Source organism: Cervus canadensis, chromosome 1 (genome assembly GCF_019320065.1).
Source record: "Cervus canadensis isolate Bull #8, Minnesota chromosome 1, ASM1932006v1, whole genome shotgun sequence".
NCBI classification, from domain to species: Eukaryota; Metazoa; Chordata; class Mammalia; order Artiodactyla; family Cervidae; genus Cervus; species Cervus canadensis.
Genome location: NC_057386.1, coordinates 36,425,599 through 36,447,790, shown reverse-complemented (window position 1 = coordinate 36,447,790; position 22,192 = coordinate 36,425,599). Strand labels below are relative to the sequence as shown.

At 40.8% G+C, this 22,192-nt stretch overlaps 2 protein-coding genes across 2 annotated transcripts; both read right to left on the bottom strand.

Moving 5' to 3' along the window:
* Positions 1-3,537: 3,537 nt before the first annotated feature.
* Positions 3,538-4,476, bottom strand: LOC122447911 (olfactory receptor 1A1-like). The gene has a single exon (XM_043478708.1). The coding sequence runs from the start codon at positions 4,474-4,476 to the stop codon at positions 3,538-3,540; it is 939 nt and encodes a 312-aa protein (XP_043334643.1).
* A 9,115-nt stretch (positions 4,477-13,591) lies between these two features.
* Positions 13,592-14,521, bottom strand: LOC122447861 (olfactory receptor 1A1-like). The gene has a single exon (XM_043478614.1). The coding sequence runs from the start codon at positions 14,519-14,521 to the stop codon at positions 13,592-13,594; it is 930 nt and encodes a 309-aa protein (XP_043334549.1).
* Positions 14,522-22,192: the final 7,671 nt, after the last annotated feature.

Here is a 22,192-nt window from a genome sequence, read left to right as displayed (position 1 = left end):
GTACTTTATTCATTATATACAAAGATAATATAGTGGATATAAGGAGCCTGTGCTCAGGCTCCTCAGTAAAATTAACCTTTTCTGATAATACAGTTATGCAACCTTTTATTTAATATAAACAGAGAAATTTGGACATGTATTTTAATTGACTGATTCATAAGGCAGTGTTTTGAATGCTTATCTTGTGCAAGAACAACCACAAGGCAATAAAAAAGGTAAATAATGAAAGAATGTAAGACTAGCACCAGAAAAGAAGAGGTTGGTATAATCAACACAGGAACCAAAGAAATGGAACAAGAGCAGAGAGATTCCTGAGCACAGGGATGGATGATAGAGATCCTTAGTGGTGGATGTCAGTGTCTTCATGGGGAGAAATGATTTCTGCAGAAACCCGAGAGAAAGAGGTAAAAAAGCATATGCCCCCGCAGAGAGGAGCCGGGGATGGGAGAAAGGGGGCAGGTAGGGATCAGCATGAAGCTACAGGCGGAGTAAGAACCTCGAGTTCCCTGGAGTTAAGCCAGAGTCCCAGGAAATGCTGCCTGCTAAAATCCACTTTCAGGGAAAGTGTTGAGGCTCTGTGGTATCCGTGGCATGAGTGTGGTGATGCTGAGGATAGAGGAAGCCAAATGCTTCCCCTTGTCGTATGAGGTAGGAAACATACCCAAAGGCATCCTCTGAGTGCTCTGAGACTCCCCGATAGGTTGGTGCATCAGTGCTTTGACATAAATAACACAACTTCCTGGATGGAGCTCTTAGCGTGCACCATTGAAGTGGGGTGAAAGGAAGTGCCGTCCTTAGTGGCTTTTCTAAATAATGCACTGTGTGACTACTAGTAATTGCACACCAAACAAATACTTTAAGAAAGTGGAGCAGTTTCAAGACTGAGACAACCAATAGAGCTACTCCATCTCGTCCTGTTTTTTTTTTTTTTTTTAGAGAAAGCCCAAGGAGAAGTATTATCAGAAGGGAAGCATGTTCTCTCTGTCTGTCTGTCTGTCTCTCTCACACACACCCATCAAATCTTGAGGACTTTGGTTCTTGAGCCCTAGTTTTGCTACCATCTCTATTTGACTTTAGGCAATTCAGTTAATTATTGTTTTCATCTGATAAAAGCATATAATAATTCTACTTACCTCTTGAGGGTTTTATGAGACTCAAAGGAGATAATACATGTAGTGCAGTTGCAGGTTATCTATCTCATGCTGTCACTGTGATAGAGAGTCACTTTTCCAATAGCCAAAGCCCCTACCTGGGACGTCAGCTCAGATAATGTTCAAAAAGGGTCCTGGTCTTGTGGCCTTCTGGCCTCTTCCACAAAAGGGAATTTTACAGCCACCAGTTCTAGCAGATTCCTCCTGGGGAGTAGCTGTGCTGGAGAAAGTGCTGATAGAAGCTTGGCAGAGTTGGTCCTCTCTTTCTGTGGGAAAGGAGATAGGACTGGGATGGTTTGGAAAGAAGGACCCCAAGTTTCCTAATTGTAGAGCAGAAGGGGTGGGAAGAGCTGTCTTGGATGGATACTGGAGATGAGGATTCTAGCTTCCTCTGTAAGGGAGCAAGGTGGTCACAGCAATGAGAACGTTTGGAATTATGCAGCAGGTTATAAAGTCTCCTGAAACATGATTTGCTCAGACCTTCATTCCAACCAGTCAGAGTAATTGTGGAGACTCCTTGCGTGCTCCTACAACTGTGCCCTAATGGGACACAGAGGTTCTCAGGAGTAACTGATCTCAGAGTTCTTCCCTAGAAAAAAAGGATGGGCTACATCTTCCCAGAGTATGTCTCCAGGGTCAAAGCTCTGGGTTGACCTATTCTGGCCTCTTTGTTGGAAAGTGGGCCCCTGTTCTCTGCCTCAACAGAAAATGGAACAGCCCTTGGGAGCGGTAAAGATTATGGTACAATTACTTTTTTTTTTTTTATTAGTTGGAGGCTAATTACTTTACAATATTGAAGTGGTTTTTGCCATACATTGACATGAATCAGCCATGGATTTACATGTGTTCCCCATCCTGAACCCCCCTCCCACCTCACTCCCCATCCCATCCCTCCGGGTCATCCCAGTGCACCAGCCCCGAGCACTTGTCTCATGCATCCAACCTGGACTTTCATATAGGGTTATCGTTACCATCTTTCTAAATTCCATATATATGCATTAGTATACTGTATTGGTAAACTTGCTATTCATTTTTAATTTAACTTTTTATTGGAGTATAGTTGATTTACAATGTTGTATTAGTTTCAGCAAAATACATACTCTTTTTTTTTTTTTTTTAAGATTCTTTTTCCATATAGGCCATTACAGAGTACTGACTAGAGGTCACTGTGCTATACAATAGGTTTTTCATAGTTAGCTGTTTTTTAAAAAAATTATTTCCTTGATTGTGCTGGGTCTTTTGTTTCTGTGAGGGATTTGTTCTGGTTGCAGCGCATGTAATGCTCCAGTTTCGGTGTGTGGGCTTCTCATTGCAGTGGCTTCTCTTGTTGCAGAACTCTAGAGCACTCAGTCTTCTGTAGTTGTGTTGTGTGGGCTCAATAGTTGTGGCTTCCGGGCCCTAGAGCACAGGCTCAATAGTTACGGCATTCTGGTTTAGCTGTGAGATCTTCCTGAGTCAGGGATTAAACCCATATCTCCTGCATTGGCAAGTGGATTCTTTACCACTGAACCACAGGGGAGCCCCTGGTTATCTATTGTATATGTGGTAGTATGTATATGCCAGTCCAATCTCCCAGTTTATCCCTCCTTCCTTATCCTCTGTTAACCATGTTTGTTTTCTACATCCCTGACTCTAGTTCTGTTTTGTAAATAAGTTCATTTGTATGATTTTTTTAGATTCCACAACAAAGTGATATCAACCATTTTGTGGCAGGTAAATCTTCTTATTTAAACAAACCTGTTATGATTTCTATCCCCAGAGTGAGTCCTTTTTGACACTCGAGGTACATAATGGATGCAATATCCACTATGATTACATATAATCCTGATTATATTACAGTTTAGAGACCAATGCTTCATATATTTTGTTTTCCACCAGTATTCATTGGATGCACTTTATATGACCAAGACTGTGAAAGGTATGGTGGTACATTAAGACAGCTCCTGCCTTAAGAGGCTTGCAAACTGTAGAGGTGATTAGATGTAGTAATCTAATAATTAGCATAATTATATAAAAAATCTAATGACATTTGAATAGTGATTTATAGCCTTCATAGTCTGAACCATAGTGATCCTTGCAGCTTATGACAGTGACTGGGCAGGTATTATTATTCTTTACATGTGGATGTAGAGGCTGAACCTCAGTCTTTCTCACTTTTCCTCTCACGGTCAGTTGTTTAATTGGGACATGAACCCAATATTCCTGCCAAAGCAAAATGAAATATGCAAAGTGGTGATTTGAGTAACGTGGCTCATAGCTGTTACAAGATTTCTGAGGGGAGGAATTTCCAGAAGGAAAGATCTAGGCAGCTTTTTGGAGGGGATGATGTTGGGGATGGGTCTCCAGGTATACCCTAACTGGTGACTGCAGTCTTCAGTGTATGAGCTCATGTTGGATGTGAGGGCGTTCCCTTGCTGAAGAGTTTCCCCAGGGCAGCTTTCATGACCCTATTTCTCAGAGTATAGATGAAAGGATTTAACATTGGGGTCACTGCGATATACATCACGGTTATCACAGCATCCTTTAGGCTGTAACTAGTCAGAGGGCGGAAATACATGCCCATGACTGTCCCATAATACAGAGAAACAACTGTGAGGTGGGAACCACAGGTGGAGAAGGCTTTGAGCACACCTTTGGTGGATGGAACCCGTAAGACTGTGGAAAAGACCCAAACATAAGAGATGACAATACATAGTAATGGCATAGAGAAGACACCAACTCCCAGGTACATCATCTTCACGTTAAAGTGGACGTCAGAACAGGACAGCTTGAGCAAAGAGGCAATGTCACAGTAGAAGTTGGCCACTTCCTGGTTTCCACAGAAGGACAGGCTAGCTGTGAGCACAGTGTGGGGGAGGGCATTGCCATTTCCAATCACCCAAGACCCAGTGACTAGCAGGACACAAGTCCGTGGGTTCATAATTGTTGTGTAATGAAGTGGGCGGGTGATGGCCACAGCTCGATCATAGGCCATAGCAGCCAGGATGTAGCTATCTGTGTTAGCCAAGGCAATCATGAAATACATCTGTGTTAGGCATCCTCCAAAGGAGATGGCTTTGGTGCCCAGGAGGTGGTTGGCCAGCATCTTAGGGATGGTTACAGAGGAGAAGAAGATGTCAACAAAGGAGAGGTTGGCAAGGAGAAAATACATGGGATTGTGGAGGCGAATGTCAGAGCGAATGGCCAAGATGATGAGCAGGTTTCCAATCAGTGTGATGGGGTAAATGAACAAGAAAAGAACGAAGAAGAAGTCTTCTTGTTCCTGATGACTACTAACTCCTAGGAGGAAGAAATCCAGAACAGAGGAATGGTTTTCTTCTCTCATAGCTCCTTTGTTAGCAAGGGAAGAGAAGAAACCAGAATTTTTAGTGAAGTACTGTGTCTAATATATTCTTTATTCACCACATTGGATTGCCTGTTTTTATACTTGGGTATGCTAAATTCAGAGATAATTAATATTTGGGGAAAATGATCCCTTTTCATTAATCTAATTGTCAGAGAGCCTTTGACACATGCTAAGAAGATCAGTGATGCCCATCTGCCTGATTCAAAACCTTTGATTTAATCATTTAACAATTAAATTTCAATTTGTATGTGTTAGATACTTTGTAAGGCCTTGTGGAAAAACCATGAGCATGTCAAAAATATGGTTGTTTATTTACTCGACATATATAACATAGTGTCTGCTCTTAGGGACCTTATAACTTCATGGAGAATCCTAAATGTCACAGGATTATTGTACATGAGAGGAAAAGGACAGCGTTTTAGAGTATTTGAAGAAAGAACTTCAGTACAAAGAATGTGTTGTACATGGAGCATCCTGGATAATTAGAAACTATTCCATTGACTGATCCCAGAGCCCAGGTGGTATCAGGTGTCTGCCCTGGTGTTAGAAGGTTGTAAATCAAAAGATGGGCTTCCCAGGTGACTCAGTGGTAAAGAATTCACCTGCCGATGCAGGAGATGCAGGAGACACAGTTTCAATTCCTGGGTGGAGAAGATCCCCTGGAGTAGGAAATGGCAACCCACTCCAATATTCTTGCCTGGAGAATTCCATGGACAGAGGTGCCTGGTGGACTGCAGTTCATGGGGTTGCAAACAGTCAGACGCGACTGAACAACTGAGCACACATATGCAGATCAGAAAGACAACTGGGAATAGGTCCTAGCAAAGCAAGCCTAGTAAAATCCCTCCTCAGGTGTTCCATTTCTGAAGTGTATGTTTTCTACTACCTCTTGGTAGGTTTTACCTCTTTTCCAAACCTTTAATTATATATAAGCACAACACTTTGTTTTGCCTCCCTTTTGTTATTTCTTTTGGTGACTCATTCAACCCCATTGTGGCTTCAGCTACTGCTTAGTAGACTGTCTGATCAACATCTGTACACTTGATCTCTCTTTCCTTTATTTCCACATTTGTTTTGCTGTGACATGTCTAAGAATCCCTACAGACTGCATATACAACCTAAATAGTTTGCAAGGTGTTTTGAAAAGGAAAGCCTTCTTTATTTTTATCTCTTCCAGAGAGACACTTGTGGAATAGTGTTCATTTTGTGTACCTATAAGTTTACACTCAGTATTTCTTGAATTATACCCAGGTTTATTATATGGGCTTCCCACATGTGGTGTACTCCTGGGCATACTCATCCAGTTTTCCCTTACCTCTACATCCGATCTTGTTGATTTAATTTCAAATAATTGGTCTATAACCCAACTTTTCTATTTATTGTCTCTGTGCTTTAGTTTTTTTAAATTAATTTTGAATTGGGGTATAATTGCTTTACAATGTTGTGTTAGGTTCTTCTGTACATCAGTCAATCAGTTATACAATACATATATCACCTCTTTTTTTAGATTTCCTTCCCAATTAGGATGCCAAGGAGCATTGAGTAGATTTCCCTGTGCTGTAGAGCAGGTTCTCATTAATTATCTATTTTATACATAGTAGTGTGTATATGTAAATCCTAGTCTCCCAGTTTACCCCATCTCTCCTTCCCCCATTGGTGTCCATAGTTTGTTCTTTATATAGTGTAATATCGCTTATATGTGGAATCTAGAAAAATAATACAGATGAACTTATTTGCAAAGCAGAAATAGAGACTCAGTGCTTTAGTTTTTTATAAGTATAAATTCTGAATGGGAGTATATTATCAACTCTAGAATTACAGTTATTGCTGGAATGATAAGGAGAAAATTGAGGTTTGAGATGGAAATAAATAGAGTTTTGAATGTATCTAATATTTATTTCTTTAAAAAATCTGAAGCAAGCTGGATCACTTTGCAGTATACCTGAAACTAACACAACACTGTAAATCAACTATATTCCAAAAAAATTTGTAGCAAATTTGACCAAATCTTATTTTTGTTAAATCTAGATTATATGTTTTTTGATGTTATGCTCTGTCATTATGATGTTTTAATAACTTTATAATAAGTAAATTTAACTTAAAATATAGATTTCATAGGTTGGATGATCATTGGGTCTAGAGTGTAGTCATGAAGTTGGGTGGTTCAAATCTATTTTTCAGTGAAAGTAGGAGATAGAATGTTCCTTGTGAAGAGGTTAAAAATAAATGGAAGTTATTTACACTGGGAATGGGGACCCAGGGACCAAATACAATGCTCATCTAGGCTTATTTATAGAGATGGCTGCTTATTGAACTCACAATTATATTATAAAATATAAATGTGATTGTGTCTATCTCTTTAAAACTATCATTTTCTACATATCACCTAATAGATGAAGTCTAAGTTTCTTATCATGGAAAAAATCTCAAGGACAAGTTGTTTAGACAGTGAAGGGTACCTTCAGGCAGAACCACATGTTGTATATCTTTATCAGAAGCTGAGAGTTCAGGCAGGGGAATAAGAAGAATTCAATCAGGAAAAGAAATTTGGGGTTATACTGTGGGGAGTTTTGACCAACACAGGTGATTTGTACTTTATTCATTATATACAAAGATAATATAGTGGATATAAGGAGCCTGTGCTCAGGCTCCTCAGTAAAATTAACCTTTTCTGATAATACAGTTATGCAACCTTTTATTTAATGTAAACAGAGAAATTTGGACATGTATTTTAATTGACTGATTCATAAGGCAGTGTTTTGAATGCTTATCTTGTGCAAGAACAACCACAAGGCAATAAAAAAGGTAAATAATGAAAGAATGTAAGACTAGCACCAGAAAAGAAGAGGTTGGTATAATCAACACAGGAACCAAAGAAATGGAACAAGAGCAGAGAGATTCCTGAGCACAGGGATGGATGATAGAGATCCTTAGTGGTGGATGTCAGTGTCTTCATGGGGAGAAATCATTTCTGCAGAAACCCGAGAGAAAGAGGTAAAAAAGCATATGCCCCCGCAGAGAGGAGCTGGGGATGGGAGAAAGGGGGCAGGTAGGGATCAGCATGAAGCTACAGGCGGAGTAAGAACCTCGAGTTCCCTGGAGTTAAGCCAGAGTCCCAGGAAATGCTGCCTGCTAAAATCCACTTTCAGGGAAAGTGTTGAGGCTCTGTGGTATCCGTGGCATGAGTGTGGTGATGCTGAGGATAGAGGAAGCCAAATGCTTCCCCTTGTCGTATGAGGTAGGAAACATACCCAAAGGCATCCTCTGAGTGCTCTGAGACTCCCCGATAGGTTGGTGCATCAGTGCTTTGACAATAAAATAACACAACTTCCTGGAGGAGCTTCTTAGCGTGCACCATTGAATGTGGGGGTGAAAGGAGTGCCGTCCTTAGTGCTTTTCTAAAATAACGCACTTGTGTGACTACTAGTATGTGCACACACAAACAATATTACTTTAGAAAGTGGACAGTTCAAGACTGAGACAACCAAATCAGAGCTACTCCATCTCGTCCTGTTTTGTTTTTTTTTTTTTTTAGAGAAAGCCCAAGGAGAAGTATTATCAGAAGGGAAGCATGTTCTCTCTGTCTGTCTGTCTGTCTGTCTCTCTCACACACACCCATCAAATCTTGAGGACTTTGGTTTTTGAGTCCTAGTTTTGCTACCATCTCTATTTGACTTTAGGCAATTCAGTTAGTTATTGTTTTCATCTGATAAAAGCATATAATAATTCTACTTACCTCTTGAGGGTTTTATGAGACTCAAAGGAGATAATACATGTAGTGCAGTTGCAGGTTATCTATCTCATGCTGTCACTGTGATAGAGAGTCACTTCTCCAATAGCCAAAGCCCCTACCTGGGACGTCAGCTCAGATAATGTTCAAAAAGGGTCCTGGTCTTGTGGCCTTCTGGCCTCTTCCACAAAAGGGAATTTTACAGCCACCAGTTCTAGCAGATTCCTCCTGGGGAGTAGCTGTGCTGGAGAAAGTGCTGATAGAAGCTTGGCAGAGTTGGTCCTCTCTTTCTGTGGGAAAGGAGATAGGACTGGGATGGTTTGGAAAGAAGGACCCCAAGTTTCCTAATTGTAGAGCAGAAGGGGTGGGAAGAGCTGTCTTGGATGGATACTGGAGATGAGGATTCTAGCTTCCTCTGTAAGGGAGCAAGGTGGTCACAGCAATGAGAACGTTTGGAATTATGCAGCAGGTTATAAAGTCTCCTGAAACATGATTTGCTCAGACCTTCATTCCAACCAGTCAGAGTAATTGTGGAGACTCCTTGCGTGCTCCTACAACTGTGCCCTAATGGGACACAGAGGTTCTCAGGAGTAATTGATCTCAGAGTTCTTCCCTAGAAAAAGGATGGGCTACATCTTCCCAGAGTATGTCTCCAGGGTCAAAGCCCTGGGTTGACCTATTCTGGCCTCTTTGTTGGAAAGTGGGCCCCTGTTCTCTGCCTCAACACAAAATGGAACCAGCCCTTGGGAGCGGTAAAGATTATGGTACAATCACTTTTTTTTTTTTAATTAGTTGGAGGCTAATTACAATATTGAAATGGTTTTTGCCATACATTGACATGAATCAGCCATGGATTTACATGTGTTCCCCATCCTGAACCCCCCTCCCACCTCACTCCCCATCCCATCCCTCATCATCCCAGTGCACCAGCCCTGAGCACTTGTCTCATGCATCCTACCTGGACTGGCGATCTGTTTCACACTTGATAAAAAAAATAAGATACGGACGTCCAAAGGAAAAAAAAAAGTAATTAGTAGCAAAAAAAAAAAGATTATGGTACAATTACACTCCTGTCTTACTTCTAGCCTACACAGAAATCTTTCTGGTGTTAAGTGTGAAACATAATATAATTCTATTTCATCTTTCTCTAGAACTCTATCTGAGAAAAGAGTAGAAATTTGTATTTTAAAAAAGCCTTCTTCCCATGTAGAATGGTGGTGGTGGTTTAGTCACTAAGTCGTGTCTGACTCTTTGTGACCCCATGGACTATATAGCCTGCCAGGCTCCTTTGTCCATGGGATTTTCCAGGCAAGAATACTGGATTGGTTTGCCATTTCCTCCTTATTTTAGGGGATCTTCCCCACCCAGGGATCAAACCTGGGTCTCCTGCATTGCAGGTGGATTCTTTACCAACTGAGCCCCCAGGGAAGCCCCCAGGGTAATCTAAACATGCCTTAAACTGCTGCTTTTTCACTGTGCCCTGGGACAGGTGAGTCTGTGCTCAGGCTCCTCAGTAACATCCCTCCCTCCTGTAGGTGTTGCATAGAGGTTGGGGTTCCTGTGGATACCACGTCTCCATCTTTCCTACCCATTTCTTTATTTTTAAAAGATTTATGTATTTTGTTTTTTGGCTGTGCAGAATCTATTGCTGCTCACAGGCTTTCACTAGTTGCGGCATGCAGGGGTTACTCTTTGTTGCAGTCTGCGGGCTTCTCATGGCTTCTCTTGTTGCAGAGCACAGGCTCTAGGGTGCGTGGGCTTCAGTAGTTGTGACAGGTGGGCTCAGAGGTTGTGGCTCTCAGACTCTAGAGCGCATGCTCAGTGGTTGTGACACATGGGTTCAGTTGTCCCAGGACATGTGGAATCTTCCCAGGCCAGAGATCGAACCCTTGTCCCCGGCATTGGCAGGTGGATTCTTAACCACTGGACCACCAGGGAAGCTCCCCATTTCTTTATCTTTTAAGATTTTTTTTTGAAATGGACCATTTAAAAAGTCTCTATTGAATTTGCTGTAGTATTGCTTCTGTTCTATGCTTTTTTTTTTTTTGGTTGTGGGCCATGTGGTCTTTAGCTCCCTGACCAGGGGTGGAACCCGAACTCCCTGCATTGGAAGGCGAAGTCCTAACTAATGGGCTGCCAGGGAAGTCCCTTTCCTACCCGTTGCTGGGTGGTCCTTCTGTGTGCAAAAGCCGCTCAATCAGCCCTCATCTCTTCGGAAGGAATTGCTCTGTTTGTATTAATAGGTATACATTTGGTGTGTCTGTGAGTGATACCATCTTGGTCCCCTTCTCTTTAAGGAAAGTGTGATTTTAGAGAAGAAATACTTCTTCTACTTTTATTTTTTTACCCCTGTCCATGGCCCAGTGTCACATCCCTGAACAATTTACATGACTTCCTGGGAAGCCAGAGATATAAATGCGTGTGACAGCTGTGTTTTATGTTACTGGCGTTCTCTCCTTGTGGATTTCCTTGGCATCCTCTTCAGTGACACCAGATACATTTAGATGGACTGAGCAATGGTGTAAGGATAGTCACTGAGACTAGAAGAATCACTTTGCTGCTTTAAAGTTCGTAACTTCTATGTGAGCCCATATTTCCCATTTCTGTCCTATTGTTCAACTAGCGCTGTGTCCGGAGTGCCCTCTCTAATTGTAAAAATTCTAGCCAAGTCTTCTGCCAGTGCACACATTCTGACTTGCTTATATATCTATCCTTATTATTTTATGTCTCCTCTGCGGGTCAACTTAGCCAGGGGAATGTACTGGTCATGAGGAAAACTGAATTTGAATCCTTATCTGCCTGTTGGTTATTGTTCGGTTGCTAAGTCATGCCTGACTCTTTGCGAGTCTGTAGACTGTAGCCCACCAGGCTTCTCTGTCCATGGGATTTCTCAGGCAAGAATACTGCAGTGGGTTGTCATTTTTTCCCCCCGGGGCTTCCTGACCTGGGTATGGAACCTAGGTCTCCTGCATTGTAGGCAGATTCTTTACCACTGAGCCACCATCCTCTTGAAACACATCAATGAAGTCATTTCACCTTTGGGAGGTTTGGTGTTCTTGTCTGTGTAAGAGGGCTACAATTTTGTGCTGCAGGGCTTTTTGAAAATTTAAAGAGACAATAATGTATGTGATATAGTAAGAGAACATCACACGCACACATGTATTGGGTTGGCCAAAAATTTCATTCAGGTTTTTCTATAAGATCTTAATCAAGAACTCTTAAAAATTAATTTTTCTTGGAGTACAGTTGTTTACAATGTTGTGTTAGTTTCCACTGTATAGCAGAATGAATCAGCCATACATATACATATATCCCCTTCCTTTTGGACTTTCTTCCCATGCAGGTCACCGCAGTGTTAAGTAGAGTTCCCTGTGCTATATAGTATCTTCTCACTAGTTACCTATTTTATGCATAGTATCAATAATGTATGTGTGTCAAGGAGTTTTTTTTGCCAACCCAATATATTTGATCTTTAAAGAAATGTCTACTTTTTCTGAAACTGTATGGCACATTTGGAACTTCTTTTGTAGCACTCATCACTGTTTTCCTTGTGTTGGCTATTGTTTCATCTTTTTTTCCAAAACAAGCATTTGCATGCCCACTTGACGTTTTTATGACAACACAATGAAAATACACTGTGCAGTGTGCTTTGATGAATAGAAAATCGAGAGACATAGCTTGACTCATAGGAACATCAAGTCAAACTTGTACAAGTTTCCTTTCCCCCCACCAGAATCCTCATTCTCCATTATGCCCCCTTTTTCTAGAAATTTAGTCATCCTACAGGGGCTTTTAGATAATTTTATCTATTCCCAAACTTTACTTATCAGTGCCACTCTGATTCATGCTCTGTTAATTTTGCTGCAAAGCTTCATATCTTCACTGTATGGTTTATCGAACATTTCCCTGAGTGTGTTCCTCAGGAACCTTTAAAGTCTGCCCCAAATAGACCTGGTTTTCTTAAAATTATTCTCTTGTTATTTTCAATAAAAGCATCATTTTCTAGGGGCTTCCCAGGTGACTCAGTGGTAAAGAATCTGCCTGCAATTCAGGAGACACACTGGGTCAGGAAGATCCCCTGGAGGAGGACATGGCAACTCACTCCAGTATTCTGCCTGGAGAGTCCCATGGATAGAGGAGCCTGGTGGCTACAATCCATGGGATCACAAAGAGTTGGACACGACTGAAATGACTTAGCACACACTCATGAGGATTCAGAACCGCAGGAATGAACATTTGCATCACCTCCGCAGGTGAGGACCAAGTAAAAGCAGCTTGGCAGCTCCTCTCAGAGATGTGAGCTTCAGGCATGTGGTCATCCCTCTGCTGAACTCTTAGGTTCTGGTAACACCATGTACCCCTTCCTTTCCCCCAGTTCTAGTGAAAACAGCTTCTTCTTGCAGTTAGTAACTTTTGGATTATATCAGTATTCATCTTTTATCTTGTTTTAGTCACTTTCAGAATGCATCTATGTAAGTAATTCCTTGTGTTAAGTCTTTATAATTTCTGCTTCCTGAATGGCTCCAAAATTACTTTATAACATACCCAGTATAGGATAGATGGCAAATAATGTCAAATGTATTCATGTCTAATCATTATCAGATTAAATTTATTCACTTACATTCACCCATTCTACCTTCACAAACAATTATTGATCGCAATGACCAACATTTGTAGAAATAGAGCAAAGTGTTAAGACAACTCTTGTCCTCAAGGTTTTCAAGCAAAGTAGGGGTGATATAACCTAATAATTCTCCAAACTGATGTTTAAATAATAACTTGTAGACTCCAAAGCATGAAATACTGCAATACTTACCTTCTAAGACAGAGACAAGGCAGATCTTTTCTGTTTATATTATGTACACCTTAAACCATGACTGAGATGTTCTCAAGGCTTCCTAGGTGGCTCAGTGGTAAAGAATCCACCTGCCAAGCAAGAGATGCAGGTTCAGTCTCTGGGTCAGGAAGATCCCCTAGAGAAGCAAATGGCAACTCACTCCAGTATGCTTGCCTGGGAAATCCCATGGACAGAGGAGCCTGGAGGGCTGTGGTCCATGGGGTCCCGAAAGAGTTAGACAGGACTTAGCAATTAAAACAACAACAACAGACATTCTCAGCTTTACTCTGCCAGTCAGTAGCCTCATTGGAACAGGATCTAATAACTTTCCTGCCACTCTGCCAAAAGGAGCAATTACATGTATAAATGGATAATAGCATGTCTCATCAAACTGTTACCAGATTTCTGAGAAAAGAAATTTAATGTCTCTACAGAATAAGGTGACTTGGAGGGGGAGAATATTAAGGCTGACTTTTCAAGTATATTTTAATTGGTTTAGTGCAGTCTCTAACATTATCTCACATTGGTTATGAGAAGATTCTGCTGCTGAAAAGTTTCCTCAGGGCAGTCTTCATGTCCCGATTCCTCAGACTATAGATGAAAGGATTTAACATTGGGGTCACTGCGATGTACATGACGGTTATCACAGCATCCTTTAGGCTGTAACTAGTCAGAGGGCGGAAATACATGCCCATGACTGTCCCATAATACAGAGAAACAACTGTGAGGTGGGAACCACAGGTGGATAAAGCCTTGAGCACACCTTTAGTAGAGGGAACCCATAAGACTGTGGAAAAGACCCGAACATAGGAGATGACGATACATAGTAATGGCACAGAGAAAACAGCAGCCCCCAGGTACATCATCTTCACGTTAAAGTGGATATCAGAACAGGACAGCTTGAGCAAAAAGGCAATGTCACAGTAGAAGTTGGCCACTTCCTGGTTTCCACAGAAGGACAGGCTAGCTGTGAGCAGAGTGTGTGGGAAGGCATTGGCATTTCCAACCACCCAAGACCCGATGACTAGCAGGACACAGGTCCGTGGGCTCATAATTGTTGTGTAATGAAGTGGGCGGGTGATGGCCACAGCTCGATCATAGGCCATAGCAGCCAGGATGTAACTATCTGTGTTACCCAGAGCTAACATGAAACACATCTGTGTTAGGCATCCTCCAAAGGAGATGGCTGTGGTGCCCAGGAGGTGGTTGGCCAGTGCCTTAGGGATGGTTACAGAGGAGAAGAAGATGTCAATGAAGGAGAGGCTGGCAAGGAGAAAATACATGGGGTTGTGGAGGTGAACATCGAAGCGAATGGCCAAGATGATGAGCAGGTTTCCAATCAATGTGATGGGGTAAATGAACAGAAAGAGGATGAAGAAGACATCTTCCTCTTCCTGCTGACCGCTAACTCCCAGGAGGATGAAATTGAAGGTAGAGGATTGGTTGTCTTCTCTCATGGATCCTTCAGCAGGAAAGGGGAGAGGAATCCAGAATTAATAGTGAAATGCTGTGTATAATGTTCTTTTTAAGCCACTACTTTTGACTCCTGTAGTTGCTGTGTCAATACCTGGGTTTACCAAATCCAGAGATAGGCGGTGCATTGCAGGTAAAACATCCCTTTTGGTCCGTGGGGCTAGCTGACAATGAGCCCTGGACACTCATTCTAAGAAGTAAGTCATCTATGAAGTGCCCATCCTCTCCAGTCCCAGCACCATACCCAAACACCTAGGGTTTAACTATTTAACAGGCAATTAAGTTCATATTTGATGTGCTAGAAACTGTGTTAGTTCTTGAGGCAAAAGCATAAATATGGGAAAAGTGCAACTTACCCATTTTTATTCATATATGGCAAAGACTGCTTCAAGGACCTTAGAACTTAATGGAGAAGCCAGAATCGTACGATAATCTTATCACACATGAAAAGCAAAGGACAATATTTTGGAGTCTTTGAGAAAGCATTCCAGTGCAAAGAATGGCTAGTACAAGAAGAACCCTAAACAATTGGAAAGTGTTCCACTGACTAAACCGAGAATGAGCCCCAGAGTCCAGAACATCACAACTGCCTACATTGGCATCAGAAAATTGCAGATCATAAAGACCATCTGGGTTAGGTTATAGCAAAGTGAGATCAGTGAATTTACTTCTTGGGCATCTCATTTTTAAGGTAAACATTCACATTTGATATGTTTCTTCTATACTCCAAACTCTTAAATATATGTGATCATAATGTTTTTCTCTTTGATCTGCCTTATCTTTTTATTATTATTATTACCTCCTTTGGTGACTCATCCAATTTCATGGTGACTTTCAACTACTACTTAGTAGAAATGGATAGAAAGAACAAAGTAGATAGAATTCAGAGTTGTTTTCAAGGAAAATTCAAGAGAAACTCTAGATATACTAAAAGATTTAGGCAATATTAAAATATCAATATTGTCTTATGCTTCTGTTGTTAGTCATTCAGTCATGTCCCATTCTTTGTGATCCTGTGGACTGTAGCCTGCTAGGCTCCTCCATCCATGGGATTCTCCAGGCAAGAATACTGGAGTGGGTTGCTATTTCCTTCTCCAGGTGATCTTCCTGATCCAGGGACCTCTGGTCTATTCCCCTTAGCAGCACTTACCTGGGCCACTTGTCTTATACATTCAAAATTATAATTTTTAAAAATTATTCCCATTCATGACAGCAAGAGAAATTTTAAGAAATAGAGAAATAATTCTTTAAAAAAGAGGAGGTCCAGACTGGCTGGGAAAAGCTACAAAACTTTACCAAACAACAAGAAACAAATAATAAAAAAAAAGAGGGAGATAAATATTATTAACAGAAGTTTCAATGTTGTATAACTGAAATGTCAGTTTACCTCCAATTAATTTATGAGTTCGCCACAATCCCAATCAAAATACCATAGGTTACTTTAAAAGATGATATTTACCAAACTGATCCAAAAATGTAGTCTGAGAATAAAGACCCAGGAGAACTAAGAGAGTTTGAGGCATGAGAATAAGGAGAAAGAAACTGACCTGTCAGTTATCAAGATGATTTACTCTGGTAATTCAGACAGTGGAGTGGAACTGGCATAGGAATAGACAAACAGATCTATGTAATATGTTAAAGAGTTAGAAACGGATCCAACTCTTGTTAGAAATTGATACTAAACACAGTTGGTTTAGTACTAGGCAGGAAAAGGATAGACTGTACATTTGGTAAAGAGTGCTGGGACAGTTGGATATCTGTAAGACATGTATGCACTGCTGTATTTAAAATGGATAACCAACAAGGACTTACTGTATAGCACAGGGAACTCTGCAATGTTATGTAACAACCTAAATGGGAAAAGAATTTGAAAAAGAATAGATAAATATGTATATGTATAACTGAATCACTTTGTTGTACATCTGAAACTAACACAACATTGTCAGTCACCTATGAAAGTGAAAGTCACTCAGTCCTGTCCGACTCTTTGTGACCCCATGGAATAGTCCATGGAGTTCCCCAGGCCAGATTACTGGAGTGGGTACCTGTTCCCTTCTCCAGGGGATCTTCCCAACCCAGGGATTGAATCCAGGTCTCCTGCTTTGCAGGAGGATTCTTTACCAGCTGAGCCACCAAGGAAGCCCAGAATCAACTATACTACAACATAAAAAAATTGTTTCCTGAAAAAAGAAAATACAGAAAAATATTTTTTAAAGAATTAGTTCCAAAAAGCAAAGTTAAGAAAATTTAGAGAGAGATTATGAAATCAGGCTTCCTCTACACTCTTTTTCCTTGTGCTGGCTGGCTGGAAATGTCCAAGAGGCTGAATGGGACGATGGAGTCACATGGTGGAATGAGCCTGTGTCCCTTGGAGAACCATCATCCACCAAGGACACCCAGTGGGATTGTTACATAAGGAAAAAAACTTCATACTGTTAAAACCATTGCATTTGTCATGTATTTGTTACTGTAGTCTGGAATATCCCAAGTAATTCACTAAATTTTACAAAAAGACTTATAATCAATGATTGCTTCAATCTGTAATAAATTTATGCACTTATTCTGAATGTCTCTTATAGTACATATCAGGTTTATAGTACACACATAGGCACAGGGAATGCAGATAAAATTATCTTTCCCCCGAATATGATGTACTTTTTCATCTCTGCACCTAAGTGAATTTGATTTTCTCTCTTGAATGCCTTTCCCTATATTCACATGAAATCATAATATCTCACAGTTGAGAGGGTTAGTAAAACTGGAAGGTTCAGAGACTATGGTTAGCTCATATGGCAAAGAAGGGTAATGCTTCGAGCTGAGGCTCTTGGCAACGTGGCAGACTTAGCCAATGTCAGCGGGTTCCATTCCAATGAAAACACATAGAAATTATAAATAAGTTTAATAAGTAATTGGTGGTGTTTGAGGTGGGCCATGGGGTTTCTTGATGGCTAAGTGGTAAAGAATCTACCTGCCAGTGCAGGAGATGCAGAGATGGGGGTTCAATCTCTGGGTCAGGAAGATCCCCTGGAGTAGGAAATGGCAACCCACTCCAATATTCTTGCCTGAGAATTCCCATGGACAGAGGAGCCTGGTGGGCTATAGTCCTTAGAGTCGCAAAGGTGTTGGACATGACTAAGTGGCTGAACAACAACAACGACAATAAAACATAGGTGTCACATCCCTCTTCACTGAGAAACTTAAACCCTTAAGGAAATATTCCCTCAATATTTGCCCTAGAACATAATTTCCATACACATGCTTCCATTCTGTTCTTTCTCTTCAGAAACTTAGAAGAAAAGTGTAAATGCATCCGTATGTTCACACCTTTCTTCTCTTCGGCTTCCTTAGCTATATAACTCCACCATTCTTTCAGCTGTGGTATTTTCTTTCTCCAGTTTCTGCCTTTATATCAGCTCTTTCCCATTGACTGGTAAATATCATATCCTCTTTCGTCATTCAACAAATGTTCCTCAGTCTTACAACTCTTTCTATCTGCTATCCCATTTTAAACCTATGTTGTTCTTTTTTCAGACAGGCTTCTTTATAGAGATGTCTGCCTACTGGATCCAAAAATGTATTTTAACCTGCTTGTGATTGTGTCTGTCTCTTTAAATCACTCACTGTCCACTTATCACCTAACAGATGAAGTCCAAGTTTAATTTCATGGAGAAAACTCAAGGACAAAGAATTCATACAATGGAAAAATACATTAGGCAGAAATGGATTATGTATCTCTTTTTTGACTGTTCTGGGTGACCGTTGCAGTGCGTGGGCTCTAGAGTGCACGGACTTAGTTGCCCCATGGCATGTGGTATCTTAGTTCCCCAACCAGAGATCGAACCCCTGCATTGGAAGGTTGATTCTTAACCTCTGGACCACCAGGGAAGTTCCAGATTATGTATCTTTAATAGGGGCACAGGGTACAGTGGGAAAATCAGTCTGGAAAGGAAGTTTAGATTCTTTATTGTCTGAGCCCTCAGGATTCCAGGCAATTCAGTTCACCATTTTTCCATGTGATAAAATGACAATAATTCTACTTACTGTCGGGACCTGCCCAACAACAAACTGACCCGAAGGAGCGGTGCCACAGAAGAATAAAGAAAAAGAAGACTCAGAAATAAAGTGGGGATCAGGGGGCTGATGCCATTTGCAGGCAAAAGCCCAGATCCTAATCCTTGCATGCCTTTTATTGTTAACTTCTACTTCCTTACTTGTGCTCTAGAGATATATGTTCTTTACAATCTCAAACTGGGGATAAAGATATACAATGCACAGTCCTCAATGTCAAACCTTCAGGCCTTTCATGACTCTGTTTAGCTCTTCAGCTAGTGAAGACCTTTCTCAGCAACTTCCTCAAGGCTCCGGGCATGAGAACAGTCACTAATGGTTTTCCATCAGTCACATCAGTACTTCAACATCTTGTTTCAAGATGTCTTTCCATGATGTACTTTTTACTGCTCCCAGCCCTTTGCCTGGGGGTAATGAGAAAGTCATTCTTAGTTTTCAAAGAAGCCCCGTTAATTATAGTACAGGCCTGTGCATAGCATATTCCCTTCACTCACCTCTTGGAAGTTTAGCAAGAGTCAAAAGAGATAATGCATGCAGTGCAGTTGCTGGCTATCTATCCCTTGCTGTGTCTATCATAGAGTCTCTTCTCCAGTATCTGCTGCTCCTACTGGGCAATCAGCTCAGATGCTGCCAAAAAGGCTACTGGTCCCGTGGCCTTCCCTTCTCTCTCATGAATGAGAAGCTTGCAGTAGCTGGTTTCGCACTGTTAGCATTCCTTCTGGGGGGCAGGCACACTGGGGAAAGTGCTAGTCAGTCATGAGCCTAGAGATCAGGTTTTTAGCCCCCTGTCCCTGAAGAAAAGGAGACAGGACTAGGGTGGTTTGGAAAGAAGAGACTCAGGTTTCCCAGCCTTAGAGTGGAAAAGATAGATGAATCTGTCCTGAATGGAGCCTCCAGATGAGAACTCTGGCTTCATGGAAGCAGAGTGTGTTATAGCATAGAGAAAATCGTGACTCATTCACCACGTTATAAAGTCCTGAAACAGGACTCCTGAGGATCCTCTTCAGGCCGAATGAAGTCAGACCATTGGTGAGATCTGTTGATGTACTCCTATAGCTATGCCCTGAGGGGACAGAGCGGCCCTTAAGAGTAATTATCCTAGAGTTCTCCTTGAAGGAAGGATGAGCGAGATGGCTTCCCAGTGAGTGTCTCTAGCATCCAAGCACTGGGCTGACATATTCTATCCTATTCAGCACAAATTGGAGCTACCCCTTGGGAGCAACAAGGACTGTGATACAACTGAGCTCTTGGTTTTACTTCCAGTCTACACTGAAGCCTTTCTGGTGTGAAGTGGGGCAGAGAAAAATGATTCTATTTTATCTTTCCTCTACCATTTGATTGGGGCGGGGTAGTCATGGTGGAAATTATACTTTAGCATGCTGATGGTGGGTCTCCTACTTCTTTAGATTCTTAAATCTGGAAAGGGCCTGATGTTATCTAGTCCATTTCATGTATGTGTTACCTTTATAACAGCCCTTGATTAGTGGTTATAGTTATCCTGTGACCAAGTGTCTGTGGCAGAGAGGTCACTGAGTTTCTGTAGGGGAGCATGGTGAAGACAGTGAGCTCTGGCTGGTTTCAATCCTGGCTCTGCCTCTTACTGGAGCTCCCCAGGTGGAACTAGTGGTGAAGAACCCACCTGCCAATGCAGGAGACATAAAAGATGCAGGTTCAATTCCTGGGTCGGGAAGATCCCCTGGAGAAGGAAATGGCAACCCACTCTGGTATTCTTACCTGAAAAATCTCATGGACAGAGGAGCCTGGCAGGCTGCCCTCGATAGGTTCACAAAGAGTCAGACAGGACTGAAGTGACTGAGCATGCATGCATGCCTCTTACTGGCTGTGACTGACTTCGGATATTTAATGTACTGACATTTCTGTAACTAGAATAACAATGAAGCAGCAACAACAACTACATCCTCATAAAGTTGTTATAAGGATCAAATGGGTTAATATCTGAAAAGTCTTTAATAAAACAAAGCCTAGCACAGAGTTGTAGTATAGTCACTAAGTCTTGTCCGACACTTTTGCTACCCCCATGGACTGTAAGCCTGCCAGGTTCCTCTGTCCATAGGATTTCTCAGACAAGAATACTGGAGTAGGTTGCCATTTCCTTCTCCAGGGGATCTTCCCAACCCAGGGTTCAAACCCACATCACTTGCTGAGCCAGCTGGAAAGCACATAGTTAGCAGTTAGTAAAGATTAACTGTTATTTTACTATTTATTTTTCTGCTTTCTTCATGTAATTGTATAACTCTCCAAAATCTTTCATTAGAGGCTACACATGGTAGTCATTGGAAACTTTAATTACATTTTCTTGTAGACAAGGTTCAGGTTATATTTCCTGTTGCTCTGTTGTTACTTGCCCTGGGTTCAGATCATGTTTTAAAGTCCATACCATGACGTCCCACGGTATACTTTCTTCTTAGGAATAACATTTTGCTCTTGGTATCATTCTCAGAATCTCTTGTGATTTCAAACTTTATTTACTGGGGTACCCATTAGGGTCAAGGAATTGCGGAATAATATATAAGAGAACTATGAAGAAAATAATGCTTTAACACTCAAATATTTGCAAATATTATCTGTGGGCAGTGATTACAGCTTCATTAACGTATCAAGGAATATCTGACCATTCCTTTCCTCCCAAAGAGAAATGAATCTCTGAATAGAGAAAGAGGCTAAACTGAACTGTTTGTTGGCAAATTTCAGGCTTGATTAAATCACTTCTCCTTTAAAGCTGTCTTTTAAAAGTAGAAATGATATAGGAAATATACTTGTAGAGTAAGAGAAAGGAAGTAACACCCTAAGTGCTTGGAAGAAAAAACTATCCTTGCAAACAGTTTAAGAAAGTGAAGAGAATAATTTTTTATATAAATTATTTTTCATGTTCCTAAGATATTTTAAGAAGATAGAGCATAAGTCAGACAAAAATTTAGAAGACAATGAGACTGCTCTGGAGACAGCAGACAGAAATGAAAAAGGCCAAAAACAGAGATTTTAATTGACATTTTAGGTGAAATTAACATCAGAAAAATAATTTTTTAAGAAAACAAGAGGGAAAAAAAACTTCTAAAAGAGAGCTCCTATAAGGCTATCAGAAGATTTCTCAGCAGAGATCTTGCAGATCTGCAGAAAGTAAGATAATATATTCAAGGCCTGAATGAAAAAAACTGCCAACCAAGAATAATTTACTCAGAAAAGTTGTTCTTCAGGAACAAATGTGAGAGAAAGACTTTTTCTAACCAATAGAAGCTGAGAAATTCCATCGTCATCAGACTTGTTTTACAAGAAATGCTGAAGGGAGTTCTTCAACCTGAAATGAAAGGTCACTAATTATGTGAAGTAATTAGCCTCCAACTAATAAAAATAAATAAATAAACAAGAAAAAAAAAAGTGTTGTTAATTGGCTATACCCCAATATAAAATGTTTTTGGTGTTAAAAAAAATTAAAAATAAAATTTAAAAAAAGGGAAAAAAAAAAAAAAGAAAGGTCACTAATTAGTAACATGAAAACATATGAAAATATCCAGCACACTAGTAAAGATAAACACAGAGTCAGATTCAGATTCTATAATGGAGTGGTG

Bases quoted from the DNA above. Each gene is read 5' to 3' on its own strand.
- LOC122447911 (XM_043478708.1), bottom strand. From the start codon at position 4,476: ATGAGAGAAGAAAACCATTCCTCTGTTCTGGATTTCTTCCTCCTAGGA.
- LOC122447861 (XM_043478614.1), bottom strand. From the start codon at position 14,521: ATGAGAGAAGACAACCAATCCTCTACCTTCAATTTCATCCTCCTGGGA.